Source organism: Ceratotherium simum, chromosome 10, assembly GCF_057802395.1.
Source record: "Ceratotherium simum simum isolate JZ-2026a chromosome 10, ASM5780239v1, whole genome shotgun sequence".
NCBI lineage: Eukaryota > Metazoa > Chordata > Mammalia > Perissodactyla > Rhinocerotidae > Ceratotherium > Ceratotherium simum.
In genome coordinates this window covers 12984227-13001821 of record NC_141909.1, presented here as the reverse complement: position 1 = coordinate 13001821, position 17595 = coordinate 12984227, and the positions used below count along the sequence as shown (strand labels likewise).

The 17595-nt window shown below is 39.8% G+C and overlaps 1 protein-coding gene across 7 annotated transcripts in view; it reads right to left on the bottom strand.

Annotated features, from left to right (window-relative positions):
- The window catches only part of DOCK9 (dedicator of cytokinesis 9), a 283377-nt gene that overhangs the window by 130060 nt on the left and 135722 nt on the right, over positions 1-17595 (bottom strand). For all 7 annotated transcript variants that reach the window (XM_004423131.3, XM_087435895.1, XM_087435897.1 and 4 more), the window contains exons 3-4: positions 5619-5708; positions 1761-1843 (exon numbers count right to left, since the gene is read on the bottom strand). In XM_004423131.3, coding sequence (XP_004423188.1) covers positions 1761-1843; positions 5619-5708 — 173 coding nt within the window. The remainder of the gene's footprint in view (positions 1-1760; positions 1844-5618; positions 5709-17595) is intronic.

The window sequence follows — 17595 nt, the reverse complement described above, 5'->3', positions numbered from 1 at the left end:
ATGGTGGAAACTGGTGCTAAGACCATTTAATAGATGTGGAAACTGAGGCTAACAGAGGGCAGAGTAAGTAGATGACACAGGCAGACTACATAATCTATGTTCTTAATCACTGACAATCCCCCCTCCTTTTCTCATCACACAATTGGAAACCCTTATTAAAGCCAAAAGGTAAAATCTACCAAAGGAGTAAAAGTGTATCATACATTAAGTACCCTATATCTCACAGTCCACTCTCTTTTAGTCATGAGAATAGTATGACCAAGACTATCAGTGAAGACAGGTCAATCCAATCAAATGGAAAGAATTCAAAAATCCCCAAATGAGTATTGGGTAAATATAGAACTAAGGAGCATACCCATCTGGAGAAGATAATGCTAGAAGGGAGTGTTCTCGGCTGAGGTTTAAAAAGATGCAGTTGGGAAGTTGGCTGAACACTCTTAAGGAGTGGCTGAACCACACAAATAGGAAAAACAAATAGCTAGGTCCATTGAGAATAGTATACAGTTCAAACTCACAGATACATCAAATACAAAGAAAAATATATTAATAGAGTCTTAAGTAAAATTTTCACTGGCGATGATTACTTTTGAAACACAATTCATTGTTATTGGCTTTCAATTCTCATAATGAATTATCCTTAAATTTGCCAACTGCATCATTTCAGGATGTACTATTTTATAACAGATATCCTCTCAAAGTGAGACCTATCTACGCCTGATTCACTTTAACCACCACTGATCAATCTAAACACATTTGATTTTGGTGAATTCTAGAACGAGTTAATCCTTTAAAAGAGGTAAAGAAATTTGTCTGGGAAAATGCTTGTTTTTGATTTACTTCTTTTTTTTTAGAATTTTTTTTTCTTTTGAGGAAGATTGGCCCCGTGCTAACATCTGTGGCCAGTCTTCCTCTTTTTCTTTTTTCTCCCCAAAGCCCCAGCACATACTTGTGTATCACAGTCGTAGAGTTGCAGGTCTTCTATGTGGGATGCCACCTCAGCATGGCTGGATGAGTGGTGAGTAGGATCTGAAGTGGCGAACCCCAGGCCACCAAAGGAGAGAGCTCGAACTTAACTGCTACGCCACTGGGCCCTAAATATACTTTTTTTGTGTGTGTGAGGAGGATTAGCCCTGAGCTAACATCCATTGCCAATCCTCCTCTTTTTGCTGAGGAAGATCGGCCCTGGGCTAACATCCGTGCCCATCTTCCTCTACTTTATATGGGACACCGCCATGCTTGACAAGCAGTGCGTTGGTCCACGCCCAGGATCTTAACCCACGAACCCCAGGCTGCCAAAGCAGAACGCGTGAACTTAACCGCTAGGCCACCAGGCCGGCCCCTAAATTTACTTTTTTCAAATATAAAATTTATTCCATATAAAATGCTTTTTATGTCTCTTCAAAATATTCTTTTTAAGATAAAACACACTGCAGCATATTTCAATATACTTACATTTTCTTTGTTTTATATTTCTCACTGAAAAAATTCTACCTTTTCAGGAGTACCCTGAAAACAATCACTGGACATAATTAAACCATCCATGTGTTTATTACCACCTACAAATTCCAGAGTACTAGGCTTGGGTCCTATTATCAAATGCCCTGTAAACAACAGCTACCGCATATACACACAAACCATTTAGAAATATTTTCTCCCGTTTCTCTGATTGCACATAAAGTTACATACCTCCTTAAGCATTTCAACGACAAAGTCTCCCTATGTGTCTAACCCCACCTTGAGCGGTCTGACCATTTACTCACTTTGGAAGCTGCCGGAACTCTCCTGAGTAATCTTCATATTTATAGTTGACAAGATGCCAGTCAGAGTTATAGGTTTTGATGCACTATTAGGGGGAGGGAATTCAAAAAAAAAGAAAGTATACGAGGAAAAGAAAAAAGATATGTGATGACTTTGAGCAAACATTTGGGAAAGTTTATGAATGCACACCCATACAAACATGAAAAAAATGCTTTCTCCTCAACATTCTCATGCTTGAAATTCCACCATCAGAGGCTCCTATGAAGCTTACAAACCACTGAAACATTACCCTTGGGAGAGGGGTCACTTTAAGTCACCATGATTCACGATCTGAGAGCAGATTTTATAAGGAGACAAACTTCACCTCATCTTGCTGCATTTATGTAACAACGTACTGTTTCTGACTTAAAAGTACTTGGTTCTTAAGAAGTCATGTGGCCTCTCCTAAAACATGAAAGTGAATGGAAAGTGTGAACCGAAAGACACTTTTTACGTTTAGGTATTTACTCATATTACAACTGGCTCTGGTGGTCAATTTTATATAAATTTGCCCTCAGTTTTTCCTTCTAGTTATAAGGGATAGAGTGAGGTTATTAGGAGAAAAGATTTAGACTCCAATTATAGTGGCACCATGACATCTTCATTGTGTATGCACATGCCTGTGTGTACAGAATGTACAAAGTAAGGAGCATCCCATTGTCAAGGATTCTATGGTGACGCAAACCTACACAGACTGCTAATATATAAACTACTTCGCTATTTGACAGACTCAACAGACCAGCATGGTGCCTTTTTTTTTTTTTTTTGGTGAAGAAGATCAGCCCTGTGCTAACATCTGCCAATCCTCCTCTTTTTTTGCTGAGGAAGACTGGCCCTGGGCTAACATCCGTGCCCATCTTCCTCTAATTTATATGGGACGCTGCCAGAGCATAGCTTGCCAAGCAGTGCATCAGTGCGCGCCCAGGATCCGACCTGGCGAACCCCGGGCCGCCGCAGCAGAGCGCGCGCACCCAACCGCTTGCACCACCTGGCTGGCCCCCAGCATGGTATCTTTGATTCACCTATCCAGGAGGAGTCATTGAGTGGCGTGTATAGTCTTAAGAATATAAGGCCGAATCCATCAAATCTTCAAATACGAATGAGTCAAAATCAATAGGTGAAGCGTTTGATTCAGTTACCATCAGCTTTGTTCACATGATTTTTTGTATAATCACCTCTCAATGACACATATGTCGACTTTGGTATGGCAAAAAAAGGAATGAATAAGTGAAAAGACAGGCAGATAAAGGTATTTATGTCTTACATAGTTTACTTGACTTTAGCCATAACTAATATTATGAACAAAATCTCTGTTTTGCTTACTCCACTTCATCGTTTATATTGCCAACATTTTTTTTATCTATTTCACAGCCTAAACCTGAAGGCCTTCTGAAGCAAACTCCCCTCTACCTCCAAGTCATGAAAATAACAGCAAGTGCTTCTCTTGTGCCAGGCTCCATGCTAAGCACTTTATTGGCACAGTTGTGAAGGGGAAGTAATGTAAGTTTTTTATATTATCATTCTGAGAGGTGGAATAAATAGCAGAGAAGGTTAAGAATGGAGTCAGATGTGGGAGCTGAACAACTTTTCAATTTCTTTGCTATGTAGTTACAAATATTTTTAAATACAATTTTACTCTTGTAAATGCTTTTTGGAAAATTTTCAAAGCATTTTCACATTTAGAACGTCAGTCATCCACACTCAAAATTACATTCCAAAACTAGTATGATTTCAGAAATATTCAAAGGTTTGGATTTTCCCACTATATGTCCCTAGGTTCATTAGTATAGCTAAGTCAAGTCTGACTATGCATGATACAGTCTTGCAGACATGCCCCTATTCTTTCTTCTGGAGGCCAACTCAGAGACAGCAGCAGCTCTCATGAGCTCTCATGGTATTTCATCAAACACTGCAACTAAAGTTGTACCACCAAAGTCTATTGCAGTATGTTACAACCATTCCAAGGTATAAAATGAACCTTCCCAATTAAAAAATAAATAAGTATAGATATACATAATCAGTGCATTTATGAACAGAACATCTGAATGCCCAAATTTTTAATATCTTAGGCAAAAAAGGGTAAGAAAGATAATTATAATGTTTAAATTATAAGGAACTGCAAAAAATATAGTTAACCAGGTTAAGCAGCTAGAGATTCATTCATTTAATAAGCCATTGCTGACTGTCCACATGGCAAGCACCAGCTCATTTCCAAGGAAGAAGCACAGCATAAGGCAAGCAACCCCCATCCCTCTGGGGATGTAGAAAGTTTAGGACATAAGGGGTTTATTCAGACATCAGTATCCAGAGAACTTGTATCTCTAAAAAGACAGGGATCTGACTGACTGATTTCATGACTGACCTTTTAAACTCGCGAAATTCAATAATATTTTGAAGTTATACTGAAAGGTTTTTGAAGTTGTTTTAAAAAAAAAGCTATTAGGTCATTCTCCTCTGGATCAGAGGATGGAGAGGAAGTGTTGTTCCACTCCGCCCTAGTGGAAGGGTCCCAAGAGGTTTAGTTATGTTGGTTCCAGCAGCATAGAATGAAGTTGTTATTGCTCAACCTGCAGCAATTAAAGAACGTAATGGAGAGTTGCTCCTCAAAAACCATATTTTTTAATCAATTGGGGACTTGAATTAGTAATCATTTTGCTACACGCTTTAAAACAGGGGTCAACAAATTTTTCTGCAAAAGGCCAGATAGAACAGTTTTGAGGGTCACATTGTCTCTGTTGCAACCACTCTGAGTTGTAATGTGAAAGTAGTCATAGGCAATATGTAAATGAATGGGTGTGGCTCTGCTACAATAAAACTTTATTTACAAAAACAGGCTGCAGGCCAGGTTTTACCTGTGGGTCAGTCACAGGTTGCCTACATCCTGCTTTAAGATAAACATTTAAGACTTATAAACATACCTGGCATATTTGTCTGAAATTAATTTTACTAATATAGTAGCAAAGGAGGTAAGAAGTTACCTTTTCACAAGGATAAGAGAACACACTTTACAAATTTTAAATACATATTTACTTTTTCAAAAAAAAAATCAATGGAAACTATTGTTATTTTAATTGGTCTTCACTTATAAAAGCATGGCTTCCTTGTAGTGGGCAAATTTATTGACAGGCATACTTATCATCTAAATATCAACAAGAAAAATGGGGATAAAAATCCATTATTTTTAAATGAAGGAGAACATCAAGAAACAAAATTAAAACACTTAATTAGTTCATCCCATCTAAAAGCATCTGGAGGAAAAAACAAACACCCCAAGAAAAAAAAACAAGGAATCTAAATGCAATACTTTCTCTTTCTTGCTTAACAAGTCAATTGTTATTTGTCTGATCAAACAAAAGTAATAATAAGCATACAGTGATCAGAGATAGTCAGGCTCTGCTCATTATCACCTGGCACTCCATGAATACTGAACTAGTCTTGGAAATAAGTTGCAAGTGTAAACATACAAGTGAAGTAAACAAATATATAAGCATGTGTGCTGAATCTCCACTGAAACAATATGAATCACAAAGCCTCTGCCAGAGATGTCCAGCAAGTTCATTTACAAGTTTCCCCTTATTCTGCGCCTGTGAGATAAGTTCTGTAGAATTCTTGTTTTGTCATCAGGAATGACCCCTGTTGACATTTCTGTCCAAGTTTCAGACTCTGAAAACCTTGTGTTATTCTATTTTAACTTCCATCATAAAAATCACCTCTCTGACACTATCTTGAAAATATCACTGAAATTTAAAGAAAAGAGGAGGAGTGTTAGAGAAAACATGACTTTTAAATAACATGTAAATTAATGCAAAAAAACACATTACCTCTGTAACAAATAAGCTCTGCGCTTCCTCATGTGCCTTTGCAGGAACTGTTGAGCATCTGTATCGACCCTGCCGTCTCAGAATGGCTGTCTGTGAAGGAAAGCACGAGGGAAGGACTTGGTTAAGCGAAGATGGAAAGGCACCAGCCTCCGAGTGCAGCAGGGCCTAGCATGGACACAGTCACCTCAGTCTCTACCAGCCGGTGTAACTTCCTCCTTCTTCCTTACGTCACACACCATAGATCCCATGTGGCACCCTAGAGTTCTAAAGCTGTGCAGGGCAAAGGCTCCCGCTTCCTTCTGGATCAGGGGTCCAATGACACCTCCAGGGAGCCCTTCTGCTCCTCCTAGGCAGGATAGAGGCCCCTTTCAGAGTCCCTAACACTCTCCCACCCCAAGTGTTTGATCTAGTCCTACTATATTGCCTTTTATTTGCCTTAATTGCCTTTTTTTTTATTGTGGTAAAATCAACATATCATAAAATTTATCATTTTAACCATTTTTAAGTGTACTGGCATTAAGTACATTCACATTGCTGTACAATCATTACCACCAACCATCTTTTAATTACCTTTTACATCCATTCTTGTTCACTGTCACATCCCCAGTGCCTAAGAGCAAGGTAACGAGACATGCAGAACGTCCTGAATCAATATTTGTTGAGTGCATCTATGAAGTGTGAACGCTATCTCCCCTCCTATGAACATTATAACTGATTTTGTTTCATGAGGCTTAAATGCTTATTTTAAATAATAAAATGCCTCACGACTTTAGGCAGCAGCACATCCACCTGAATTAATATTGTTTGGAAGGGATTGTAGTGTCAATATGAGGAAACTGAGCCCCAGGCTTCAGAAAGGAATGTTCTAGGCTTTTTCTCCCATGGACCGTAATCCTTGGACACTATTAACAGATCATACATGAAAACATTTTGCTAACTGAATCTACCCTGTTGGCTCTTCAGGCTAATTACTAAGCTGGGATTGTCCAGCATCTGTCTCAGCTGTTTCTCTTCTTCCTTTGGTTGGAGGAAGCTTTGGGTGGTCAAATCTGTGATCCCTCCTTCTCCAGCACAGATGGAGAACTCCAGAGCATACGTTTTGTGTATAACTTAATTTTATTTGCTGCCCATAATTTCTATGTTGTGTCTGCTTCACCTATATTTACTCTTTTCTTGTCCTGTGTCCATCTTTGAAAGTAATCTTAAATCTTAGTTTTAGAGCAAGGCTCCCTTTTTCTAAAGGAAGGGAAGGAAGGAACTCTGTTCTCCACCAAAGTCCTTCACAGATGAATTATGAATTCATTCAGCCTCTGGGAGGGCTTTCAAGACCCTGGGGCTTGGTTTCTTTGCGAATATCACAGACAAATGGTGACCCTTATTACACACCTGTTTCCATGAAATGCCATAAAGATATGTGACAGTAAGCATTAAAGAGGTAAAATCTACTCGAAAAGCTTCGAAGTAACACATCAATTATAAGAGATTGTCAAACTGTTAAGAATCAAGTATAATATCAGCAAAGGGAAATTGTTTAAGAAATTGTGTGTGCTTCAAAGAAGGATACACTCTGTATCCCCACTTACTGCGTCCTTATCTTGATTTATTTGGGTCTATCAAGATTTTTTAAACTAATTATTATACTTTTGAAATGTTCAGGAAATGGCTCAGGTCAAGAAATAGAGGATTATTAGGGTCATTTCCAGCCCATTTCCCATCACAGTACTAGGAAGAAAGAAAATTTACTACAAAGTTTTCCCAGTGGAATTACCAACTCAAGAAACTTTACTTATGTGACACTTTTACAAACACCCCTTTAAGATAAGAAAAATAAAATAAAATAGATCTTTTTTATTCTCGTGGATCAAAGTGCCATTATGCTCTTTTTTTTTTTTTTTAAAGCAACTTTAACCATTAAAGAGATATTTTACTTTTAACAAATAAGAAATGCTGGGCATAATTAAACCAATGATCCATGTGTTTATTACCACCCACCAATACCAGAGTACTAGGTTTGAGTTCATTACTGATCAAGTCCTAACTTTGATTTTGACAAAGCTTAGTTTTCTGACCAGACAGAACTCTTTTTCTCCCCTAGAGACTTCATCCAAATAAACTTAATGCATTTATTTAAAACCAGTCACTTAAATTAGTCATGCTTCTTCAGTACATATCTAACTTCAATGCTCTTTTTATGTCTATTTATTGTTGTACATAATATCGGATTTGTGTTAGATCATCTCTTTTAGATAGAGGCCTTCTATCCTTCCCTACATATGCTTGCTGTTCCTCACACCAAACGGTGACGTCTATTTTCCCTCCCCTTGAATCTGGGCTACCTTTGACCAATCAAGTGAGGTGAAAGTGACGCTTTTACAGTTCCAAACCTAGCCTTTAGGAGAACTGGCAGCCTCTGCTTCTCCCTTCTTGGAAGACAACCACCACATAAAAAGTTCTACTACCTTGAGACCACCATGCTGTGAGGAAGGCCAAGCTAGCCATGTGGAGAGGTCATATATAGAAAGACACCCCACCAGCCCCCAATTAATTCTAGCCATTCTGGTTGAGGTACCACAATGTGAGTGAAGAAGTCATCTTGAACATTCCAGTCCCTGCAGACACCAAATAAAGCAGAAGAACTACCCAGCTTAGCCTCAACAAGATTTCAGAATTATGAGAAAAAACAAATTATTGTCTTGCTAGGCTTTGGAGTGATTTGTTACTCAGCAATAGATAACTATAACATGACTATAAGGGACTAGGAATATCTCCTAATTAAAGTACTGGAGAATACTGCCATTTTCATGAAAATGTCTTTCAAACACTAATCAGAGTATAGCGTTAGGACAGAAGCACTGAAGGGAAAAACTAAGCTGAAATCTGGTTTCCACACTCATCCTTATATTCAGTCAATGTCCTAAGAGTGGTCAGGCAAGAGAGAGAAACATGTCTGTTAGACCTTGAGAGTAGCCTTCAGCGGCTTCTCTTCCCAAAAAACATTCTACTGATCATTTAAGGGCTCAGCATAAACATCACTTCATCTCTCCCTCCCTTTACTGGGTCCCTACCAGACAGTGAACTAGCAGTTGGAGACAAAAAGTTCAATAAAACGTAGTTGCTTTTCTTATAGAGCTTACAGTCTGATGAGAGAGGAAAATGAGGAAATAAATTATTAAGAGTGTGAAAAGTACTACAGAAAGGTGTGAGAGAAAAGAGCACAGAAGCACAGGCTGGTATGAGAGGAAAGTGTAGTGGAGTTTAAATCCAACAGGGAGGAGAAGAGGACATCAAGAGGATGTACACCAAGGCAAAGGCACTTAAGCTAAATTGCATGGGATGAGTATAAGTTGTATTCAGTACAAAAGGAAGAGAAACTTGAGATAAGCTTACCCTTGGAAAGTTAAAAGAGCAAAATCAAGACATAACAGAGAATAGCTCTTTGTACGCACAAAAGAAACAAATCCACTAAGCCCTGGAACTAAAAATATATCCTATGTCAAAAGAAAAACTGCCCAGAACTCTAATTAAACTTGAATTGAAAAACACTAAAACCTGACCAACCTATAGCCTAGTCAATGGTTTTAATTCATCTGGTGAAGGAATAGGCGAACAGACAGAACAGGGCTTGCATGACCAGAGCAATTTTGCCAGTGTCTTTATCACTATTTTAAAGAAAAGGCTGGGATCCATCAGGCTGCCTAGTGGTCTTGGCAAAAATAAGGAGTCACCATTTGATGCCACCAGATGCCAAGGTCTTCCCACTCATTGCGTTTGCTCTGAGTCCAGCTTCACCAACTCACTTGTTTATAACGTGATTCCCATTTAGACCTTCCTAATTAGAGAGAACACACAGCCAATGAACGTACCCTGATCTGCCTATTAATTTTATTTTATTTTTTGAGGAAGATTGGCCCTGAGCTAACATCTGTTGCCAATCTTCCTCCTCTTTTCCCTTTTTCTCCCCAAAGCCCCAGTAGATAGTTGTATGTCACAGTTGTACATCCTTCTAGTTGCTCCATGTGGGACACCGCCTCAGCATGGCTTGATGAGCTGTGCGCAGGTCTGCACCCAGGATCCAAACCAGCGAACCCCAGGCCGTTGAAGCGGAGCGTGCGAACCCAACCGCTACTCCACCGGGCCGGCCCTGCCTGTTAATTTTAGTTCTCAATGCAAATTATTAATTGGTTATATTAATATATATTAATTTGTTCTCCTCTGGGGTTGGCTGCGAGAAGTCAGTTCCCTTGAGCCCAAATAACTCTGGTCATATTGACCAAACCCAGTCTCTGGACTTCTAAAGCTGAGATCTGACTCTAGACCCTGGTGACCTTATAAACCACGCTCCATGAGGCCCTGTCTGACAGCTCGTCAATCTCTGACTCCATTATCTATAAGTCTTCTGCACATAAGGCACATGTCCTTCTTTCCCGTACTAGATTGTGGATTCCTTTGAGGGCAGGAGATGTATCTTTCTATTTGTATGTCTATGCTAAGTTCTCAGTAAATGTTTCAAGAATGAATGAATAAAGTAGTCAATGGAGGTAGAAACAGGAACCTACCAATAATCATCTATTACTTGCATATAAGGTTTTTTTCTATTATTACAAAAAGTTCTCTGGTCCATTACGGAAATTGACAAGGGAAGACTATAGCATAAGTAAATGCTCTATTTTAATTTCTCCATAGATTTTATATAATAAAAGTCACATTCAGGTAATAGTCTACTGTATGCCAAATCAATTCACATTAATTTTCTGCAGTTTTATTTATTTGGCTTATAACAGAGTCCAAATCAATATCAAGAGATTTATATTCAATGAATGCTAGAGCCCTTCTCAAAAACAAGCTTAATTTTCTGTTTCATGGTTGTAGTACTCTTTTCTACTTTTCTATAAGTTAAAATCATACTCCTGCTAAAAGATGAGTCTGTATCCACTTCATATAAATCAGCATCAAGGTGGACAAAGAATATCAGTTCTACTCCTATGTTTGGAAATAAATTATTTCCATTCTACTTAGAAAGCTTAGTAGCTTTGCAAGGGGGAGGGGGAAAAACATTTAACACTATGAAGTGCGTTAAGATCTGAAAATTAAATCTAAACATAGCTAGCATCTCAGACAACAATTGGGACATAAATCTCCGCACAAAACACAATTTAAGAATAAAAGTGCTCTTGTAGCTATTACAATAGTCTAAATTATTTTTGGTCAATACTTTTACTTAGGTTAAATACTGGTAGTCTTTGACACACAGAAATCCTTAATTATCTTGGCCAACCATGCACAGGACTCTTATGAGGAGTTCCACAAAATTACAGAGTAATTGAAAAGGGAAATAGGACTGCTAAAGGAAGAGAAAAGGGTGACATTCTCTCATAAAGGGCTTATATAATGATGCATGACACCTGAGAGCCCCACGTCAATCTTTACGGATTTTTTTTTTAATCGAATGAGTTGAAGAAGTGCAGAGTTGTCCCACTAGACCAGAATATGAAAAGTAAAATTTACAACTACCTCCGAGTCTAGTTTGAAATGACACATTTCAACTAGATTCTTCTTTATTTTAAAAACTTCTTTTTTTCTCTTGGTTGAAATTATTCCCTCCAAAAACTGGGGTCACTTGAATGCCTATGAATCATATCTGGAACGTGGGATGCTTAGCCCAGGAAGGCACAGCTGCGGGCTACCTAAAGGGAACATACAGAAGTACCATGTCTCCTCATCTGGGGCCAACCCTGGGGCTTCCTGGCATTTCCTGCCCCTCTTCTTCATCACTCACTGCTCCCTTATGGTCAGCTTGGACCCTGTTTCTTCAGCTTCAACTTGGAATCCCTCTCTACTAACAAAATTCCTGACCCCCACCTGGCCAGGGCTCTGTCTTCTCTCCATCAGAGCCAGCCAACACACTACCTTGACCCCACTGAAGCTGGGATACTGAGCAGCTCATGTTTCAAACCACAAGAAATGTAACCCGAATAATTTAATTAAACCTCCTATGGAGGAATTTGAGAAGCAATGTTGGAGAGGGGTTTGAACTGAGAGCCAGGAAAACTGGCAGCTCTGCCTCTCATTAGTTGTGTAATCTTGGGGGAAAGTTTCAACTTTCTATATCCATAAAATAAAGAGTTCTCTAGGATCTCCAGGTTTCCTTTGTAGTTTAAAAATTCCAGTTCTGTGAACATAGAATTCTATGTCTCTTTCTCTCTCACATGGTTTATCTGAATGCTAAGAAATGCTTTGTGAGAAACTAAAACATAAAAGACGTCCAGAATAAAGATGAATACTGTATTTGCTTTGATTTATAGTCGTATTGCCCCACTTATTTTTTTTTAATGAAAGGAATTGTTGGATTAAAAGGAGGGAAGATTCACTACGTAGACTTAAATAAATACAGGCGTGAGTATTAACAAAGAAATGCCTTTATGTCATCATTTCTTTATTTTTCTAACCCTCTCAACTCATACGATACTGAATTTTTTTATTAACCACTTTACAATGGGCATTAAATTATAACAAAACAACTTTCTTAATTCCTAGTGGGAAGTATATATATCCATATGGGTGTTTAAAATACCATATTATATAGGATTCTAATTAAGAGACTGAAACAAAAGGCCCACGCTTCCTCTGGGACTATATGAACAATGAGCTAGAGACAACATCCCAGAGAGGTGGGTGGGCTGCAACCTGAGCCAGCTGCATGGATCTGCCAGAGAGTCTCCCCATCTCTCCTGTTCAAAGGAGCACAGGGCTGGGAGTGTCCTCCCTCAGACAGAAAAACAAACATCCAGGGCAGCCCAGAAGGGAGTGCGGGCTTTGCAACAGGAAGAGATGGCTTCTTGGATGTCGTAAGCAGAACAACTCCGAGGAAAGGCGAGGGCACAGTGCACCAGCTGAGACCCTGAGTCAGAAGAAGTAAAGAAGGTTCTCTTCAAGAGGAGGTAACTGGTCAGTAGGTACATGGTTGCAGAATGGAGTAGTGAAAGGAAATTTCCTAAGTACCCAGTGTCTTACCTCTAAAATGGGCCCTGAAGCCTGGAGACCGCCTAAAGTCAAATGAGGCCCGCGGCCCACTGTGATGACCTGCGGGACAGAGAAGCCCACCAGGCCGCAGAGTCTGGTCAACTCCAATCTACCCTTAGGCTAAAACAGGGACTATCTTTGCTTAGCAGTCAATGCCTCCCCTGTTTGTAATTCCATACAAAGCATCCTGTACTTGTGTTTATTTTTGCGTTATAATTTACTTAGAACTATCCCTTCACACCTTTGAGGGCTTGATGTATTTGTCAGAGAAATAGTACTTTGATGTTCCAGGAGAAGGCAACCTTGGAGTGGGAGTAGAAGGGGGCCAGGGCTCAAAGCCCAGGTGGTCTAGGTAAGACTGAGCTCTTCAGACTGGCATCCCTCAGCCTGGCCCATTTCCCTCACCAAACAAGTGAGCCCTGGCTTGAATTTTTATTATGCTCAGCTGAGCCAAGCGGACAGGGTCCACTTCAATGTTCTAAAGTTATCTCGAATTTTCAACTACTCCTATTAGAAAGATGGCTCTCAACACCTCCTTCCTTTCGTCTCTAGGCCTGAACCAAACCGCAGGTTGCTCACGTGTCTATGGAGTTAGGTCCCTTTGATATCTGCTGGAAACGCCCCCTTGGTTGCATTTGTCTGTACATTAAGTGTTTTGTATCCAGGGCAGTATTAAAATTACTGTTAGACAAGTCTGGTAACTTTGCCATGACTTATTGAGCACAGCAGTAATGGAACCTTTCCAAATATCTGGCAGATGCATTTGTTTCAGAGCAGATGACTCACTTTTGAGACGACTCAGTCCCGAGCTAGGCTGAGAACTGAAATTCACACAGGGCGTTCCCCACATCTCATTGTGGAGATCAAGTCTTGGAGGCTGACCCACAGTGTTCTATGAAGATCAGACAATTCCGTTTTCAGGGAAGCAGTTTCCTAAGGATTCTCAATGTTCAATTCACTAATAATTAAGAAAATGGACAAAGCATGGGACAAAACAAAGGTCTAGAGGAGGACTTCCATTTAGGTTTCCAGAAGGTTTTAACAGAACAACTCCCAAAGAACTAATGAAAACATTACAAGGGCTGGGCCTTGACAGGGACAGAGAAATGGACGTCTCTCTGTCTCTCTCTAACAGCTCCTCTCCACTAGCTCCTGCATGGTCTTCAAGCTTCCATCTTTAATTGTCTTTGTTCCAACTCAACAGTCACGCTGTCTGATGTCAATGACTTCTCCTGCCGTACATCCCAACTACACATTGATTTAGGGTGCTCTTGTATCAACCTCAGCATAGCACCCAAATAGGTATGCCCACCTTCCCTCTATCATCCCTCTTATCCATTCTCTGCACAGCTGCCAGTCATCTTTCTAAAACTCTTATCTGATAGCATCATACCTCAGCTTAAATTCTTTCAATGAATCCTCACTGCCACCAGAATGAAGTCCAAACTCCTCAGCATGACCCAAGACCTTTGGTGACCAGCTGTATCGACTTTTTTGGACCCTTCTCCTGCTCTTCTCCAACCCTCCAGCACATGGGGTACTTCTGACTCCCTAATGCACAGGGCCATCTGCCTGGCTGCAGAGCTGCTCCTACTGATATCAAGGTCCTGCAGCAACTACCCTTGATTAGGATGCCTGCCACTCTGCTGAAATTACTCAACAACCTTCCTGTATCTCCTACCAGATTTGAGAACCTCAGACTATGCTTATCTTTGCTTCTCCAACACCCAGCATGACATCTGGCACAACATAAATATTTGTGAGTGAATGGGCAGTTGGGATTTTAAAATGAAGATTGTTCTATTTAGTTGTGAGATCACTTGGGGTTCCAAAAGAGACAGTGTCTCAGCAACTGGTGAGACATCGAGAAGCTTCTGTCACCGCATAATGTCCTGTTTCCTAAAGCGTCATATACATTTATAAATTTCAGTAGACCCTTGCGAGTCGTAAAAACTTCATTCTGCTACCTTCTCAAACCTCCAAAATTATATATTACATAATTGCCTGTCCGTGTGCAGCAAACTATAACTAAATAAGCTAAATGTTGAGAACTCTTAATGCCCAAACTCATCAATTAAGTTCAGTTTTTAAAGAGATTTCTTTTTTTTTTTTTTTGGTTTACGTTTGGTTTGGTTGGGTTTGGTATTACAAAGAAGCTTATTTTTAATCACTTCTTAAGTACCACTGCACAAGTGAGAAGAGGGAGGTCTTTAGAAAACCAGGAGTGGCCTTGTTGTCATTCAGGGGATAAGCGGCAGGTCCAGCTTCCTCAGCAGTAAGAGGCTCAGCCCCTCCACACCACACGACTTGGCAACTAAAAACTGTCATCCCTCAAAAATAAACCTATGTTACCTAGAGGGCAAGAAGGAGGCTGCAATCAGCTTCCTAGTCCCTCAGCTCCCTCTCTGTCAACTGAAGGACATCAGCCAGGGTGTGCAAAAAGCTTTCCTGAATGGTGGTGTCTCTTTGGATTCTCATACATCTATGAGAATCCAAATTTTAGAGCAATTGTTGTCTCTGAATTACAGATTAAGAAATGTGAGTTTTAGGAAGGTTTATTGCTTACCCAAATACCCAGATTAGTAACAGAGAGACCTGGGGCTAAAACCTAGGGTCATATGACTAAATCTTGGGTCTTGCCACTACCCCAGAGTCTGGAGCACCTGCCATTCCTCTGATTCATCTGTATTCCATTCAGTAACATAACCTTGAGAAAGGTGTAAGCAAATGCAGTTTCTTTTGTTTTCTAGTTGTCTGTGTATGGCTCTGTATGTCTTTCTTTAGAATGCAATTTTAGCTGTCAAAAACACCATACCTTCCTGTGAACACCTAGCATGATGAATATGCCTCATGTTAAAACGTCCATTATTTACATATTCCAATATACTGATGAACTTTCCTTTCAGGAAGGCATACTCCTTCATGTGCCCTTCATCATTCATGTCCAAGGTTTCATTTAAGCACCAAGGATACTTCCACTCAAATCCCTCTGTGCGTTTACCAGCACCACCACCACACCGGTCTTGTAAGAGCAGCACTTCAGTTCCTAGGGTGCCATTCAAAGTCTTATCTTAAACACAGTGGAGCAGAGATTATGCTTTGTAGATAAAATGCTAAGCAGATTCGAGGACTTCTGACATCAGAGGACTTCACTGAACTTCCTTAATTTATCCTCTCTGGATCTCAGCACACACTCTCATGCACACTCGGGGTGCTGCTGCACACCCCATGCAGGACACACGTGGCAGTATCCAGGCTCTGCCAGGCAACCCTGGTAGAAAAAGGCAGAGGTATGGACACTGCAGGACCCTTTTAGATTGTAGGAACCATAAAGATTTTGTGCCTAGTAATATGTTAAATGGCATCTGATAATTCTGAGGCCAAAATCTCAATTTTTTTTTTCTTTAAAGACTTTTGTTTTTGCATGCAAATATATCGTGTCTGCTTCTCTTCTACTCCCCTGATCTGCCCCCTTTGGATATGTTCTTCCAACATCAAAGGCAGCTGGTGCCGAGATCCCAAATCCATCCATGTATTCAATACATATTAAGTGCTTACCATGTATAAAATACTGTTGTAGGAACTTTGGCAAATGCAAAGAAAAATTTTCAAAAAACTATGGTTTGTAATATAAAACCAACAACTATGGTTTGCTACTTTCATAGAGATTACATTTTCTATTTGGGGAGAAAATAATAAATAATCTTATAGTTATAAATAATTACAATAAAGTGATATTCAGTGCATGCTAGAGATATAGTATACATAAATCTCCACCTGCTTATACTATCTCTCTCTTAAGACATCAACTTCGCTAAATCTTCTTCTATCCATGCCTATTAGTCGTGTTTAATAAAATACATTACTCACATAGATAAAATTGTCCTTCTAACCCTCATTGGTTACAAGTATGGTCTGTGCTTACCCCATTCTACCAATTGTAGAACTTTCACCATTCTCTCTGACCTATTTAAGATGTGAGCTACACAGTATTTTTAAAAAGCAAAGAAGATGGAAGGAAGGAAGCAAGCAAGGAAGGGAGGAAGAGAGGGAAGGAATGTGACCTCACATGGGGAATACATGCATACAGTGATAGACTACTAGCTTCATCCAATATCTTTTATTCTACATGATAAAAGACTCAAATCTTAGATTCATTTATGCAGGTAATATTTTACATGTGTGTGTGTTCTATTTTATCTAGTTATTTATGTAGTTAATCTCAACTCCCTACCTGATCGTAAGTTTTCCTAAGAACTGTGTGGTATTTCTAAGAAAAATCATGTCATACAGTGTCTGCTACAGTGAAAAAAAAAAGCTCCTTCTCTCACCGGGCTGTTTTTAGGAAAAACGAAGAAAATGCTAAAGTGCTTTGTAAACATACAAGTCAATCTGACAAGCTTTTACTCTAATGGTTTTTGTAGAAGGCACCCCAGTTCCCCGAGTTACCTCGGGGGTAACTCGCTCCTGGGGCACCATCATACTGTATTCTGCATGAATGTCCCAGCTCCCCAATATAACATGGAACACAAATCAATCATGGAGCATGGCATATACACTACACTGATGAATGGGCCTCCTCTGCTTGTAACAGAGCATGGGGATCCAGAGGGACACCCATGGTCGGTGAGGAAGACCCACCTAGGGTGCCACATCAGCTGAACCTCACTGAAGAACAGCAAGGGTCACAGCCAGATCGTCCTCCTACCCGACAAGGCTGCCACCTTCATTCAGAAAGGATGGCACAAATCAAAGTTAATTATGGTTCCCTGATATATTTCTGTGGTTGCTGATCAGGATCTGGTATAGAAGCTGTTTTTCAGAAGTAATTTTCACCTTTACCAAAATAACACTGAACTGGCACAGTTCTAAGGCTGATACGTCTTTAAATTCGGTGAGCTGCACAAGAAGATTTTAAACAAATTAAGGAGCAAAGGTAACAGTCAAGGTAATAATA